General features: G+C 37.4%; 2 protein-coding genes across 17 annotated transcripts in view; both read right to left on the bottom strand.

The window, feature by feature from the left end:
* Positions 1-17,084, bottom strand: part of CADPS2 (calcium dependent secretion activator 2) — a 564,672-nt gene that overhangs the window by 381,794 nt on the left and 165,794 nt on the right. For 8 of the 16 annotated variants that reach the window (XM_078343882.1, XM_078343883.1, XM_078343886.1 and 5 more), the window contains exon 1: positions 6,467-7,744. The exons of the other annotated variants lie outside the window; for them this stretch is intronic. In XM_078343882.1, the coding sequence (XP_078200008.1) occupies positions 6,467-7,525 (1,059 nt within the window). In that variant the 5' untranslated portion in view covers positions 7,526-7,744. Of the gene's footprint in view, positions 1-6,466; positions 7,745-17,084 lie in introns of those variants that run through there. 16 annotated transcript variants of the gene reach the window in all.
* Positions 9,832-11,121, bottom strand: RNF148 (ring finger protein 148). Its single transcript, NM_001270724.1, has one exon. It carries the CDS (start codon positions 10,906-10,908, stop codon positions 9,997-9,999), a length of 912 nt encoding a protein of 303 aa, NP_001257653.1. The 5' UTR covers positions 10,909-11,121; the 3' UTR covers positions 9,832-9,996.

The following is a 17,084-nucleotide window of genomic DNA, read 5'->3' as shown; positions in this document are numbered from 1 at the left end:
GCATGAGAAGGACTCCTTCACAGGACCAGCATGTGAAGACTTCCTCTGCTTGTTTCAGTGCCTTCCCAAATGCCGATCTTTCCCCCACCTGATACCTGCATGCTGCTTTAAAACCCAGTGAGTGTACTGAAGGAGTTTAAATATTGTTAGAAAAGCCAAATCCCTGGCTTACTAAATCTCTGAAGGGCTCATACTAGTGCAAAAAAAAAGAGCTGACTAACATTCTCTACAGGAAAATTGCATTATAATAATTCTATAGCAAGAGATGGGGATATTATCAATGTAGTATGTCCTATAACAAGAGGTACTGTATTGATGGAGTAAGTCATTATACCATTACACCACCCAAAAAGAGTTGAAATGCTCTAGAATATTTTTCACTGTAGTAAAATAGTAAACCTAATTTATCTGAGGAGTGATGAAAAAAGCAAGCTTAATTCATACAAGGAACATCAACTCCCTACTGTAATTCACCTTATTAGTCCCATGTCATTATGATGAGATACATTTGCCTCACAAGGTACAGGAGAAAATGGCATATAGCCCACAGAATAGGTGAAAATCTGTTATGAGGAATAACATTTGATGTAGCAGTGCCATTTCCAAGTTCTATTTAGTAAACCCAGAGTAAAAGAGGTTTATTGATCTGTTCACAACATTCTAAACACTAAGATTAAAACTGTTTTGTTGTGACATAAAAGAAACGGCTATGTAAAGCACTTAGTCCACTACCTGGCAAACAGTAGGCACTCAGCAGACAGTTCCCATTTTCACTGACTTGACCCTTCCCCTCCCATTCCAAATATAGATTCTAACCACCCTTTAAAAAACAATCATAGAAAATTATCAGCTCAAAAAAGCACACAGTGTTTAATGTTAAATGTCCACATTAACTAAGGTGCACATGCCAAGTTCTTACACATGGAGGTAACTCAGATCTAAGACTGACAACGATGAACAAAGTAAAAGGAGAAGGAAAGAGAAAAGGAAAAACCAGTGAGGATGTGGAGGGAGAATGAAGAACACAATGGCACTATCAGTGTGAATAGCAAACACAATCCTGAAGTGCCAGGTGTCATGATACAAATATCCCACATAACAGTACACAGAGCTGCAGTGACCCTGGAACTCTAGGTTCAGGGACTGCCAACACTACAGATGCATTCATTGTCACAGCTTCAGTGATTTTCCTGGGCAAATGATAGAAATCACTTTAGCCACCCCACCCCCATCAGCTGCTATCCTCTAGTGGCAGAAACATTAACAGTGACCAAAGAATGACAATTTATCCTGATTAGGTGCTGATACTTTTAGGAGCTGTGTCCTCTGTCTTCACTGCGGTTCCTCGTCCATCAGGAAATGACATTACTCTTCCAGGGGAAGCTCAAAATAACACTTAAAATAGTGTTCCTGCTAAATCTTCCAGTTGCCCTGGTGCTATGCAGTTCCTTTAAAGAACACTAAAATTAACTCCAGATGGATTAAAGACTTAAACATAAGACCTGGCACCATAAAAACCCTAGAAGGAAATCTAGGCAAAACTATCCAGGACATAGGAGTAGGCAAGGACTTCATGAACAAAACACCAAAAGCATTGGCAACAAAAGCCAAAATAGACAAATGGGACCTAATCAAACTCCACAGCTTCTGCATGGCAAAAGAAACAGTCACTACAGTGAATCGGCAACCAACAGAATGGGAAAAACTTTTCTGCAGTCTACCCATCTGACAAAGGGCTGATATCCAGAATTTACAAAGAACTCAAACAGATTTACAGGAATAAAACAAGACCATTCAATAATGGGCAAAGGGGAACGATCCAAGATGGCCGATCGCTAACATCCCGGGATTGCAGCTCTCAGGGAAGGCGCGGAGAACTAGAGGACGCCACACTTTCAGACAGTCTGGTCGCTCACGGAGCAGAAGACCCCCCAGTGGAGGAAACACACGTGTCGCCAGCGCGACTCTCGTGGTCGGCGCAGCGGTTCCGCCGGCACCTCGGCGCGGCAGCTCTCGGCGCAGAGTAAACGGGACCGCTTCCCCTTCTGACCGAGGTTTGGAGCCCCGGGAAGGCAGAGTCGCCTACTACGGACACAAGAAGGAAGCCCGACAGGAGAATCCTGGGCAGAAAAGCACCATCAGTTTTAACGCCGCTGCTCTGGCCCTGGGAACTAACAACCTGGACGTCCACTCAAGAGACCTAATCTGAAAGTTGGTAATTTCAAAGACGAGAGGAGGATAAATTTACAATGACGGGAAGAAACCAGCGTAAAAAAGCTGAGAATACTCAAAGTCAGAACGCCTCTCCCTCTAAAGATGATCACAGTTCCACATCAACAATGGAACAAGGCTTGATGGAGAACGAGCGCCTCCTGATGACAGAATCACGCTTCAGGGAATGGATAATAACAAACTTCGGTGAGTTAAAAGACCATGTTGTAGGCCAACGTAAAGAAACTAGGAACTTTGAAAAAAGGTTTGATGAAATCCTATTGAGAATAGACAACTTAGAGAGGAGTATGAGTGAATTAATGGAACTGAAGAATACAATACAGGAACTCTGAGAAGTATGCACAGGTTTAAACACTCGAATTGTTCAAGCAGAAGAAGGGATATCAGAGGTCAAAGTCCAACTTAATGAAATAAAACGTGAGGAAAAGATTAGAGAAAAAAGGATAAAAAGGAATGAGCAAAGTCTCCAAGAAATGTGGGACTATGTGAAAAGACCAAATTTACGTTTGATAGGTGTACCTGAATGCGACGGAGAGAATGAATCCAAGCTGGAAAATACCCTTCAGGATATTATTCAGGAAAATTTTCCTAAACTAGCAAAGCAGGTCAACATTCAACCCCAGGTAATACAGAGAACACCACAGAGATATTCCTCAAGAAGAGCAACCCCAAGGCACACAATCGTTAGATTCACCAGGGTTGAAACGAAGGAGAGGATACTAAGGGCAGCCAGAGAGAAAGGTCGGATAACCCACAAAGGCAAGCCTATCAGACTTACAGCAGATCTCTCGGCAGAAACTCTACAGGCCAGAAGAGAGTGGGGGCCAATATTCAACATCCTCAAAGAACAGAACCTTCAGCCCAGAATTTCATATCCAGCCAAACTAAGCTTCACAACTGAAGGAAAAATAAAATCGTTTATGAACAAGCAAGAACTCAGAGATTTTATTACCACCAGGCCTGCTTTACAAGAGCTTCTGAAAGAAGCATTACACACAGAAAGAAACAACCAGTATTAGCCTTTCTAAAAATACACCAAAAAGTAAAGAGCACCAACATAAAGAAGAATTTACACCAACAAATGGATTAAACAGCCAGTCAACATCAAATGGCAGTAAACCTAAATTTAAATTGACTAAATTCCCAATCAAAAGACACAGCCAAAACCCAACGCATGTTACATCCAGACCTGTTTCACATGCAAGGATACACAAAGACTCAAAACAAAGGGATGGAGAAAGATTTACCAACCAAATGGAGAGCAAAAATAAATAATAAATAAATAAAAAGCAGGAGTTGCAATTCTTGTATCGGATAAAATAGATTTTAAAGCAACAAAGGTATAGTGGTAAAAGGATCAATGCAACAAGAGCTAAGGATCCTAACACCCAGATAGGAGACTTAGATTCAATGAGACAGAAAATTAATAAGGATATCAAGGACTCGAACTCAGATCCGGAACAAGTAAACTTAATAAATATTTATAGAGCTCTCCACTTCAAATACACAAAATATACATTCTTGTCAATACCACATCACACCTACCCATTAGTTTAAATAAAACATTGATTGGCCATTATTAATACCCAATTTTTTTCAAAATAAAGCAATATTTCCATTTACTCTCCCTCTTTCTCTTCCTCTTTCTTCCTCTCCTTTACTTATTTTTTTTTTTTTCTTTCCTTCTCTCAAAAAAAAAGAAATAAACTTGTAAACCTTTAGATCCAGGTTGGCAATGTCTCTTTCATTGCTTGATTTCCTTTCTTCCCTTCCCTCCCTCCCTCCCTCCCTCCCCGCTTCCTCCCTTCCTTCCTTCATCCCTTCCTTCCTCCCTACCGTCCTTCTTCCCTTCCTTCCTGCCTTCCTCCCCCCCTCAAAAAAAAAAAAATAATAATGGGCAAAGGGTACGAACAGACACTTTACGAAAGAAGACAGATATGAGGCCAACAATCATATGAAAAAATGCTCATCGTCACTGGTCATCAGAGAGATGCAAATCAAAACCACATTGAGATACCATCTCACGCCAGTTAGAATGGCGATCATTAAAAAATCTGGAGACAACAGATGCTGGAGAGGATGTGGAGAAAAAGGAACACTTTTACACTGTTGGTGGGAGTGTCAATTAGTTCAACCATTGTGGAAGACAGTGTGGCGATTCCTCAAGGACCTAGAAATAGAAATTCCATTTGACCCAGCAATCCCATTACTGGGTATATATCCAAAAGACTATAAATCGTTCTACTATAAGGACACATGTACACGAATGTTCATTGCAGCACTGTTTACAATAGCAAAGACCTGTAATCAACCCAAATGCCCATTGATGATAGACTGGATTAAGAAAATGTGGCACATATACACCATGGAATATTATGCAGCAATCAGAAATGATGAGTTTGTGTCATTTGTAGGGACATGGATGAATCTGGAGAACATCATCCTCAGCAAACTGACACAAGAACAGAAAATGAAACACCACATATTCTCACTCATAGGCGGGTGATGAAAAATGAGAACACATGGACACAGGGAGGGGAGTACTAAACACTGGGGTCTACTGGGGGGAAAAGGAGAGGGCCAGTGGGAGGGGGAGGTGGGGAGGGACAGCCTGGGGAGAAATGCCAAATGTGAGTGAAGGGGAGAAAGGAAGCAAAACACACTGCCATGTGTGTACCTATGCAACTGTCTTGCATGCTCTGCTCATGTACCCCAAAACCCAAAATGCAATAAAAAAATTAAAAAAAAAGAACAGCTCTTGTGATTACCACAGTCAAACGTCTCTAAAGTTTGCATGTAAAAAAGCCTTTATGTACCAAACAAGGCATGCCTCACACCTGGTCATTTGCCCAGCTTTTGCCCTGATTCTTCCTGGCCTTAGATTAGTGCCTCTTCTCCTTTAGTCTTCCATGGGGTGGCATGTATTGCTAACTACTGCCCTTCTACCCATGTCTCTGAATTCCACTATTGTCGATACTAAGCAACTCACAAAATTCCTCTTCACTAGGTCTCCCTCCAAGTTTGCCCAATAATTCAAATCCCAGTGTTAGAGAGTTCAAGGCTGCTCATTAAAATTATGCATGCTAAACTGTAATAATAAATTCTGGGCTAAAATTATAATATTTTTTCAAAGTAATTTAGAGTGAAAATTTTCAGAATTTTCTGTTTTGTATAATTTGTAAAAACAGTCAAGTTTTTCAGATTAGCACATAATAGTTGTATTACAACAAAGATTCATCATTACTTCTTCCCTTATTCACTCATTCATTTAAAAATAGTTGAGTACCAGCCATTCTGCTGAACCCTGAGAATATAGTGAACAAAAGAAAAATGACCACAAGACATTATAGCAATAATTTCTATACTGTATTACTTATCTCCAGAATTATCTGACATAAACATTTTATTTAATAAAAAAAATTGGGGAGTGGGAGAAACACATGGGAAGTAAATATGCCATGACTAAGTATCAAATAAATTCTTTATAATTTATATCTATGTTTTACAAACATGTAACAATTACTATACATAACAATGAAATATTGCTGTTGACTTAAAGAATACCAGTATTTTAAAATTTCACTATACAGATACATATCACCAAAAAATGTACTAATTGAACAGAACTGTTTATCGACATTAATAAAATTTTATAAAATGTTCATGCCAAGACTGAAAAAAATAGCACAATGACTTTACAACTAAGACATACAATAAATATATTATCAAAGGATAATTTTTACTCTTCCTGGCACATAAAAGATAATTTATGGTTTTCAAACTTAATTGTTTCTGTATTAGAACGAACATACAAGTATATCCATAATTTTCTTACCAAAATAGAGCCCAATATACTTACGGAAAATAATTCAGAAAATAAGTTTGTCCTTAGCTTTAACATGGATGTGTACATATAAACATGTGCATTCACAGAAATAACATACACTGACAAAAAATTATACTTAGTAAAGGCCCAAAATTAAACTAAAAACATCCTACTAGGAATTTTTTGCTGTCTATGAGTTTTGACAAAGGATGCAGAAAATTACTGAAGTAACAAAAAAAGGACACAAAAAACACATTTCAAACAGACGAACTGCTTATCAGTATTAGAACCTGATTTGACATTCAGGTTTAATCCACTTCCTCAAAAGTCATGCCATCAAGGTGAAGGATGAACATCTTCCACTATTAAATGAGGCTGGCTGTCATTATTCTGAGAAGCAGGATTTACCTCCACATGGATTACTTTATCTGAGGTTCCTGCAGGAGAAACTTCGTTATTTGTCTCCTCTTCACTAGGTGATAAGGTTTCAGGCAGTTCATTTGAAGTTAGAACTTGCAGAGGTTCTGTTCTATTTTCAATATCCACTTGAATCCCCAAAGCTTTAAGAATATCACATTTGCAAACGGGGCATGTCCCATGGGGTAAAATCCAGGGGTCAATGCAATTCTTGTGGAAAAAATGTTTACAAGTCAGAATACGAACTATGTCATTAGGCTTATAGAATTCAAAGCAAACAATGCAGCGATCCCCATTTGGATTTATTTCCTCATCCCCCTCTTTTAACACTCGAAGTTCGAGTTGTCCAAATGCATACTTAAGATCTGCTGCTAATCGCTGCCATCTCCAGTTCTGAATCCTCGCTACCCAAAGTCCATGAATGCGGTAAAAGATGAAGTATGCTAAGGTAGCAGTTGCGACAATCACAAAAGAGACCAAATAGTGATTCACCCAGATGGTGTGCTTTCTTCCCACCTCAACCATGGCCGTAACGAGAACTCCCTTCTTAATCAAATGGAAAATTTCTGTGCCTTTTAAGTTACCAATCATAACCACAACGACATCTTCAAATGCCTGATGAAACATGGGGAACACCTGGTTGCCAGTTCCTGGAAAGTTATAGATGATCACTCCACTGGCTCCCTTCTCGGTTGCCACTTTAATTTTCTGTGTGAAGGTACAACCTCCACGTTCAATAAGGGCAAGCCAGGTCTCTGAGTACTTTGATCGGCTGAAAATGGTATTGGGATTACAAGCATTTTGGCTATTTCCCTCCGGTGGTACTATAACTCCTGCCACTCTCTTCAAAGTGGAGCTTCTTCCAAAGATTCCAGTCTCTCCCAACTTTGACAACACACGATGATTCCCAACATGAAATGATATGTTCATGTAAGCTATCCAAATACTTGCTCTGCAACACTTCTGACCAATGAGCCAAAGAACGCTGAACTTCATAAGCCAGGAAGACGCAGTGTTGTTTCTCCAAGTGCCAATCTTGAGTAGGTGCATCTCTCTCTTCTCCTAGTGACTTAACAACCAACCCAACAAACAGTTCCACGTCTGTTCATAGTTAATTTAAAATAACAAAGAGAAAAAAATCTTCAGGATCCAAACAAGATCCACTGTCTTCCAGCATGTTTTTGTAAGAAAAGTTCTTAAATATGGCTTATGAGTTTCAGATGTCTTATTAGAGAGAGGAGAAAAACTTTAGATTTAAATAAATCCCCTACTGTTAACTCTACATACTGCTTACTGTTGTGTAATGTAATTATGACATGCAAGATCAGGCAGCCAATTAGATAAGAGCTTAGAGCAAACTGTGAATTTACTAACTTAAATGCTGTTATGGGTGATTTCTATGTTGTATAAGATGGATATAATCACTGAACTACACATATAATGGTAGTGGGTAGCACACTAAACTAAAAATTAAATCTAAAATTCATAAAAAGGCATGTTCTTTAAAGCCTGAAAGCACATGTAAGAATGCTACATACTTTCTTTTAATAGCAAGTAAAGGAGATATTTCCAACAAAGTGGCAAGCTAAAACAAAAAAAAGATAATTAAAAATTAGTGCTGTGATCAGATGTGAGGCAAAAGTGGTGAACTCAGTGACATTATTTTTATATCAAAAAGTAAAATCACAGTGCTAATTTTGATTCATCACATAAACCCTTGTATTGCATTTATTTAATTTAAGCTTGCTAAGAAGTTTGTTGCTTTAATGTTTTGACGGTTTAAAGTAGGGGATCCTGCTTGGTTTACTTCTGCCTCACTTTCTCCATCTTTCATTGACTATACAAATAGAGTATGTCTGTTAGCAGTAAAGATAGGACTGACATTGAGGGAAGCTAATTTCTCTGCAGACCTTGACATCCATTATTAATCAAACAATATTTTGAAAGAGGAAGAGAAAGTGTGTCCAGGGAAAGATTAAATATAGTCATATTAGTTTGGCACAATTCATTTTTTAAAAACAGCTATTAAGAAAAACTTCAATGTGCACACTTAATCATTAGCACCAATAAGTAGATCTCTTATCAAATACTTTTGCAGAACTCAACAAATATCTCTATTGGAAGATTCTACACTCTGTCCACGTTTTTGCTATACAATCATGTCAGTGGCACAATATGACCTCAAAGCTAAAGGATAACATATGAACTCACAAGCATAGTCACAAGCAGCCACACTGCTACTGGTACACTGTCTTGGGGGTGAATCTCAGTGTTCTGTTTTGTTTTGTTTCCCACCAGCTAGGAAACCAAGGCCAAAGATTCTGACATTGAACATAAATGTCTCTGGCCTCCATGTGTAAAGTGCTAAAAGTCTCGATTGGATCTCACCAAGACTAATGGAGCTGCTGCTACTTATGAAATGTGAATCTACATCATGATAATTTGAGACAAGAAAGGGCCCTAGGAACCCAACTAAAAATAGTATAAAAAGAATACTGATGATATAAAACCTACCCACAATGGTTGATTTTCTCTCCCAAAGGCCGTTAATCCAGTTTTATTTCCGTATTTCCCTGTATTTTTTAAAAGGAAGTACATGGTGTGTCTACTCATAAAGTGCCACTGAGTTAGGCATCAAAGGTTTAGCGTATCATCCAGAAAGAGAAATTTTCATCGACACAATACTTAAATATTTCTGTCTTTCATTGTTATATAGGTGTTTATTCATCTGCTAGAAAAAAAGGAAGATGCAAAATAAGGCAAAGAATATAACATGGAAAGGCAACTGAATAAAATTTAGCTCTGCTCTATGTTATCAAAATGCCCCAGAGAAACACACATTACCATTTGGACAGGAAGAAGGAAGCATTTACTAAGGACACTTCTAGGAAAGAAATCTGCTACCACAGCTGAGTCACTATGGACTTAACAAAGACTTAAAGAGCTCTGGCAAACGAAGGTGAATGTTTGCAATGAGGCCTATAATAATTTAGAACACGTTTCCTTACACAACCAAAGTATTATCATCTAAAATAATTATTTAGAGCACATTACCAATCCAAAGAGTAGCTTTGGAAACTAGATTTCTTGGGTATTAATAAAATTAATTAACCATGGAGAATCAGACATATAAATTATTAGATACCAGAATTAGTCAAAATGTGAAACAAAGTACAAGAATTAGTATTAAAAAAGGAAACTTAAAATAGCACGGCTAATTCTCTATAGCAATGTCATAATCCTAGTAACTTGAAGAAAAACATTTTGTTTTTAACATATACTAATGTTCTTATTTGGATAAGGGCAAAAATGTATAACAGTTAAAACTGATTAGAAAGACAAGAAGTACAAATAGTTGGGCATGATATGGAGTTTTATTTTTGAAACATGAATTTCACCCTTGTTGGTACTTGGGTAGAGAAGCTGAAATATTCTCTCTTTATAAAGTACAATTAGAGAATTTATCTAATCTTAATATTTCGAAAGATCTGGTTACATCTTCAGAAAATTCTCAGGATTTCTTAAATTTTCAGAATGTCACACTTGCACATGGGACATGTCCTATGGGCTAAAAGCCAGGGGTCAATGCATGCCTTATGGAAAAAATGTTTGCAGGTTAAAATGCGTACTACATCTTGGGGTTTGTATGTGTCAAAGCAAACAACACAACTGTCTTCATTTGGGTTTAATTCCTCATCCCCTTCTTTGAGAACTCGCAGTTGAAGCTGGCCAATAGCTTTCTTCACATCTGCCTTTATCTGACGTCGTATCCTGGTGGAAGAATTGGGCACTCTAGGTCTCCAGACACGATATAAGAAAAGGTAGGCAACTGTGGCAGCCAGGAAGGTAAACAGAGACATGACGTAATGGCTCAGCCATGGCATGTGCACTCTCCCAACTTCAATGATGATTGTCACATAGACTCCTTTCTGAATCAAGTGCAAAAGTTCCATGCCTTTCAGGTTGCCTATCATCACCGCGACTGTATTTTCTGTCCCCTGGTGAGACATGGGAAATACTTTATTGCCCGTACCTGGATAGTTGTAGATGATCACCCCATTTGCTCCTTTCTCTGCTGCCACGTTGATTTTATGTGTAAAAGTACAGCCTCCTCGTTCAATGAGGGCCAGCCAAGAGTCTGCCTGTTTGGGCCTGCTGAAATTGGTCAAAGGATTACAAGCATTCTGATTCCATCCTTCAGGAAGTGCCACTGCACCAGACACCCTTTCCAGAGGAGAATGATTCCCGAACACTCCACTCTCTCCTGATTCTGATATGATCTTATTTCCCACCTGAAATGTTATATTCAGGTGAGCTGTCCAAATGGCTTTTCCGTTTGAGTCAGGAAGGCTAAGTAGTAGCAAGATACTAAGCCTCAAAAGTCCAGATGAAACAGAACTATGAGTCGAAGGAGTAATCCTAAGGAAGCTCATGCCTCCATTTGTCTATTAACAGACAAACATGAGAAAACAAAACATCAGTTGTAAAAGAACATAAAGAAGACAGCTTGTTGGCAGTAGATTATTAAAGCACATAAATGGAAAAGGTCTTCCTGGATAAAAGATACCTTGCTCCTTCCAGCATTTTTATATTTGGTAGATTATCTTTCTCATAGTGAAACAAAACAACAGGTGTTGTGATTGGTACCATGTGATTTCAAAAAAATTATGACATCCTAATGGGGAAATTGTGACATCAGAGGTAGTTAAACCAATCCAAGTGTTTATATTAGTGCATTGCATCCTGAAATCTTATTGGCCAGAAAGCTAAGCAATGAGTCAAGATATATCACAATTTGAATAAGCTGCAAAGCAATAAATAAATTGGTAGAAATTTTTTTAAGCCTTGGGTTTCTTCCTTCATTCTGAATAGACAAAGGAAATCTACCCAGTCATGTAAAATTTTTTCTAGCTGTAAGGCAATGGCAAAGACCAAAATAATTCGTGTATTAGTGCATGTACCTGGGCCAGCTGCCAGTTTTTATGTATGGTTCAACACTACCCAATATACCATTCTGTGGGAAGCAGGAGCAAACCATTCCCACCTACTTCCCGCATTAAATGTCTATCCCACACCTAAAAATTCAACACAAAGAAAACAGAGTGTAAACTCAAATTGTTAGCCTGATACAGTCTCATCTTCTGCTGAGAACCTACTACGTTCTAGGCAAATACAGAAAGTGGAGCATATGTTGGAGAAGAAAATAGAAATGGCCCTACTCTTGTAGAGACTAAGGATTTTAGATGATGTCCTAAGGACAAGAGAAACACACTGAAGGGTTCTAATCCAGGGAGGTGACAAATGTGTTTCAAAATGTTCACTTTGGCTGCTTTATGGGGAAAATGTACTGGACAGAGAGAATAACACGAGATGAGCTTAGGCAAAAGAAGATAGCGGCCTGGACTTGAAGTAGCAGTATAGATGTAGAGACACAGACAAAGGCTGAATAACAGATTTGTAACTGGAAGGATAGTACTGGAAAGAGGAAAGGATGGCCACAATGATAACAAATCACTACATTATTTTTGCAAACTACAGAATCTTTACTGCTTTAAAGATGCTTATTGTTTACATTTATTTTAAATCTTTATCTAAAGTCTGTTTCAGGGAGTCAATAAATTGACAACACCCACTTAAATATCATGTACCATGTATAGGACGTCTTCTATGTGTACAGCAGGCCATAAAGTCCTAGGGATAGAAAAAGAAAAGACTCTATTTCCCAGTGTGCAAAATGGACTGAACATTTGTTCATAGACATGATAGAGTTTTCTCATTTTGACAAAAGCATTTATTATATTCCCTGGCCCATTGTATTTTAGTTAATATTTGCTTTTTTTTTTAGAAAAAAAAAAAACTAGCAAACAGTCTACTTGTCCCATTCATACAATTCTATTAAAGCATGACTCAGTTCATTTCTGAACTGTCCTTACAGGTAGACTTTTTTTCATGTTCAAATGGGGTGAATTCCTGGCTGATTCTATTAAGAGTGACAAATTGAAGACTCATTAAGAAGACGGTTTATCATCATCATATTAGAGGCAATTTGTTAGATCTGTGATTATTTAACCTTTGGAAGCAGAATTACAAAATAATGTAATTCTGACTTTTATATTTTGCAGATTTTTTTGTGGGGTGAAGAGTTTAACTTGTAACTACATTTTGTTTTAAAACATACATCAAAGAGTTCTCTGTATGGTTGAAAAGACTAATTTGAAGAACTTAGCTAATTCATTCTGTTTTTCTCATTATAAAATAAAGTGGTTAAAGCAATGATAGAATGGCCCTCTCTTGTGCCTCAGTCTTAGAACAAAATAGACCTGTAAGAAACAATCATCTATCTCTAAGAAAGTGGTTTTCAAGTTAGGGGCAATTTTTGGAGACATTTTTTATTGTCACAATTAGAGTGCTACTAGCATCTAGCGAGAATACATCAGGGTTGCTGCTAAAACATCTGAAAATGCACACAGTATTCCCACATGATAAGAAATTATGAGGCCCAAAATATCAATAGTAAGGTTAAGAAACCCTGATCTAATGAAATAGCCTAAGAAGAGAAGAATCCCAAAACTCTTCCATCCTTGATGGTTGGGCCAGGTATAAATTCTCAACACAGAATAAGCTTTTATAATTGGCAATGTCTCCATCAAGGATAATGCCTGCAATGCAACTCAATTTCCCCAGTTTTCCCTGGAATAGAAATAGCAGAGATCTGTACAAGTTACCTATTAGTCCATTAAGTATGATGTCAAATTGCATCTATTTTATCAGAATGGGGTCTAAGAGTCTTCTTGGAGCAGCATGTGAATGGGGCGGGGGGTGGGAGAAAGAGACTGAATCATTGAGGTAAGTGTAAAAAAATCATTTTTTCCACTATAAATTAGAACTATATATGTTTTTTGCAAGAAAATATGTGTATTTATATATATAAATATATATGTATTTTTACATATAAAAAGTTCTATATAAAAATATATTTTATATATATGCATTATATTTATATATATATTATATAACACACACACACACACTTTTTTTTTTTCCAGGAAATTACCAGACTTCTCTCAGTGTCACTTTGGCTGAAATTACTTCACAAACCCATGCCTAATGGAATCCTTGGAAACTGGAGTGGAGGAGTCAACATGATGGTCTTAGGTTAACCATGATTCATCCTGTTGTAGAGAGCTCTTTCCCTGGCTGAGCACATGGCCAGGGGAAGGGTGAAGATTTGAATGCTCTGTTACCCGGGGGAAAGACATGAACCAGAAGGTAAGTAGGCAGGCACAGTGGCAGTTACAGGCTCTGCACTCCTTAAGTACCCCCAAAGGAATAATACTTAACCATTAACCACAACAAACATGCAATATGCACTATACACAAGGCACTGACATAAGCCAGAGTCTATGTTAATGGGAACACAACATGGCTCTGACCTTAAGGAGGGCATTATCCAGGCAGAATTACAGAGTTATATGCTAGTTATATATATGTGTGTTTATGTATCCTATAACTTCCAGGTTCCAATTAAAATTTTGAGGAGGTTATAACTATTATTAAAGGAAAAATATCAACTAACTAATCTCTATCCCTCTGCTATTCTTTGCTCTTTATGGGTAAGAATGCTCACACTCCCAGAAATCTCTACTCTGATAAAGCAAAACAGATAAATACAATCACAGTGCACTGCTCTAACATGTAAGGAAAACCAATAAACTACCTCACAAGTGTCAGTATACAGGGCTGTGATATCATGAGAGATCTCTAGGAATTCACAAAATACTTATTTTGCATTCAGGTTCAAAAATTACAACTATATATGTTTTTTTGCAAGAAATTAAATGAATCATAATGAGATCTGAGGAAAACAGAATACTGACTCTAAAGTACTTCACTGAGAGCAACAAAAAAGCAAACAGTACTACTACTACTTTTTCTGAAAGCAGAATCTTTACTTTTACAATTTTTAATGTTTTCTAATATATATGTGTGTGTGTAAAATTTGCAAGCATTCCCTTTAATTACAGCTAATATATCAGTGGTTTAAAAAACTTCATACTTTCATGTAACAAAGCTAGTTTATATAAAAGGCATTTCTGGATAGTAGCAACTATAATTCTAATTAATTCTAATTTCTATTTTTTTAATAAATTTTGTTTGTATACTTAATGTGCACAACATGATGCTATAAGATACACATATATAGTACGATGTTTGCTTTAGTGGAACAAATAAGCATATCTGTCCTTTCACACAGTTATCCATCCGTCTTCCTATTGTAAATGCAGCTGTAATCTACCCATTTAGCAAAAATCCTAATATAATTCCCTCTGCAAAATTACCTATTCTGTTAACCTTCTTGAGGGACAGGATTAGATCTTATTCTCATCTTTTTAATACCCAGCTTCTAGCACAGTATCTAGCACATCATAGGTTCTCAAGAAAAGTTGAATTAAAATGATAGTGTCAGCCGGGCGCGGTGGCTCACACCTGTAATCCCAGCACTTTGGGAGGCCGAGGCGGGTGGATCACGAGGTCAAGAGATCGAGACCATCCTGGTCAACATGGTGAAACCCGTCTCTACTTAAAAAAAAAAAAAAAAAAAAAATATACAAAAAATTAGCTGGGCATGGTGGTGCGTGCCTGTAATTCCAGCTACTCAGGAGGCTGAGGCAGGAGAATTGCCTGAACCCTGCCTCAGGAGGTGGAGGTTGCGGTGAGCCGAAATCGCGCCATTGCACTCCAGCCTGGGCAACAAGAGCGAAACTCTGTATCCAAAAAAAAAAAAAAAAAAAGATAGTGTCATTATCCTCTGTATTCTATCCGGTAATATTCCTTGTGCAAAATTGTATCTACTTAATTTTATTTCAGAAGGGTGATCATTTCAGTAAGAGTACAGAATAGTTAGAATATGCATAATAAGTTCAACCTATAATTAATTATTCCAAATATGTGTGTGTATGTATATATGTTTATACATAGTCCCTGCTCTTATCATAAAACTTGATTCCTTAGCCATACCTTAATACAAAGATAAATAAGCATTTGGAATATGACCAAATTCCTTTAAATTGTAACGGGCATAAATAAATATAAATTACACTCTCTTCTTCATTCTGAATTCAAGTCATAGTCTACATAACTTTAACAATAAATTGAAAACAGTATTTTCCTCATTCAGTCTACCAAGTTAGAAGATAGAATGGCAATAAACAGAGTAGAAACTCATTATTGTTGCTCTGGTAAGTAATGGGGGAAAAATTAACACTGTAGTCTTTGCACTAGAAGGTAGAAGGAAGAGCTGAATATTCTCAAATAAACACAAGATTAATGACAATATTTGGCATTAATATAATTATTATTTTTGTTTGAGCCTGGAACAATATATATCTTAATATCAACTAAACCATTTAGACTGGTTTTTTGTTTGAAGTGGTGGTGAACAGGCAATATACTTAAATGAGGAAAAAATATACCCAAACAGAATCCTTTAAATTACCACCAGCAATTGTCCTGCTCATACCCAAACAGAATCCTTTAAATTACCACCAGCAATTGTCCTGCTCATACCCAAACAGAATCCTTTAAATTACCACCAGCAATTGTCCTGCTCCTGTAACAGTTTATTCTGCCCCTCTCATGATTAAGATCCAGCAACGAGGACCAAATGGGTTTGGGGCTTGCTTCTGGGACTCCATCATTTCAAAGTTGTCCCAAAGCTTAAAACAGACTCTAAACCTTCCTAAGCCACTATCAGTCATTGAAGGTTTGCATAAGCTTTGCTTTGCTAAAACAAGACCAATGATGGCTAACTCTGAGTAAGCCTGTGGTTAACTCTGAGTTCCTAGCAGTCAAAAATAACAGGGAAAATGTGATTAAGGAGATCTTCCCCTTATGTTTTTCCAATTCACAGAACATAAAACCCTTTCTTATTTCTTATATAATTTAATTCCTCTTGGGAAGGAGCAGAGAAAAACAAGGACAACATGAATATAGAGTCATCACATCAGCAGAAACAGAGAACAGTATATCAAAGCACCAGGTTATGTGACAGATCTGTCTGAAATCCAGTTTTTGCTACATGCTAGCCATTTGAACTGAGCCACGTTGAACCTCAGTTTTCTCACCTGTAGTATGGAAAAGTAAAGTCTGCCTCTAGGGGCCATGGTGAGTGTTAGATGATATATTTCAGATCTCTTTGTGAATCACCAAGCACACTGGCAGCTTAGCTTGGCAGGTATTCAATAAATGGGCCTTCCTTTCTCTTCCCAATCCTGAAAAACAGGTTTCTTCCATTTTCTACCTAATTCTCAACATCTTTACAGATTCGTTTTAATTTCATTCATGATCTCCCTAGCCAAAAACACCTGTTCCTGTGACACTTTATTTTTGTACCTATTTGGCAGTCATTTAATTTTGTCTCATATTATATACAATTAGATGCATATTGATGCATATATATCAGTCTATACTTGCACTTGGTTTAAAATATCTTGTGAGCAGTGGTCTTATCTGATTCATTTTTTTTTTAAATCCTGTTTTCTCCCTCTTGTCCCTACACTAGCACAATAAAACCTACTCATGGTCCCTGACAAAATGTTTGACTTTCCAA

Source organism: Callithrix jacchus, chromosome 11 (assembly GCF_049354715.1).
Source record: "Callithrix jacchus isolate 240 chromosome 11, calJac240_pri, whole genome shotgun sequence".
In the NCBI taxonomy this organism is placed as follows: Eukaryota; Metazoa; Chordata; class Mammalia; order Primates; family Cebidae; genus Callithrix; species Callithrix jacchus.
This window is presented reverse-complemented; position numbering and strand designations above follow the sequence as displayed.

Coding starts and splice junctions, on each gene's coding strand:
- RNF148 (NM_001270724.1), bottom strand. CDS start 10,908: ATGAGCTTCCTTAGGATTACTCCTTCGACTCATAGTTCTGTTTCATCT.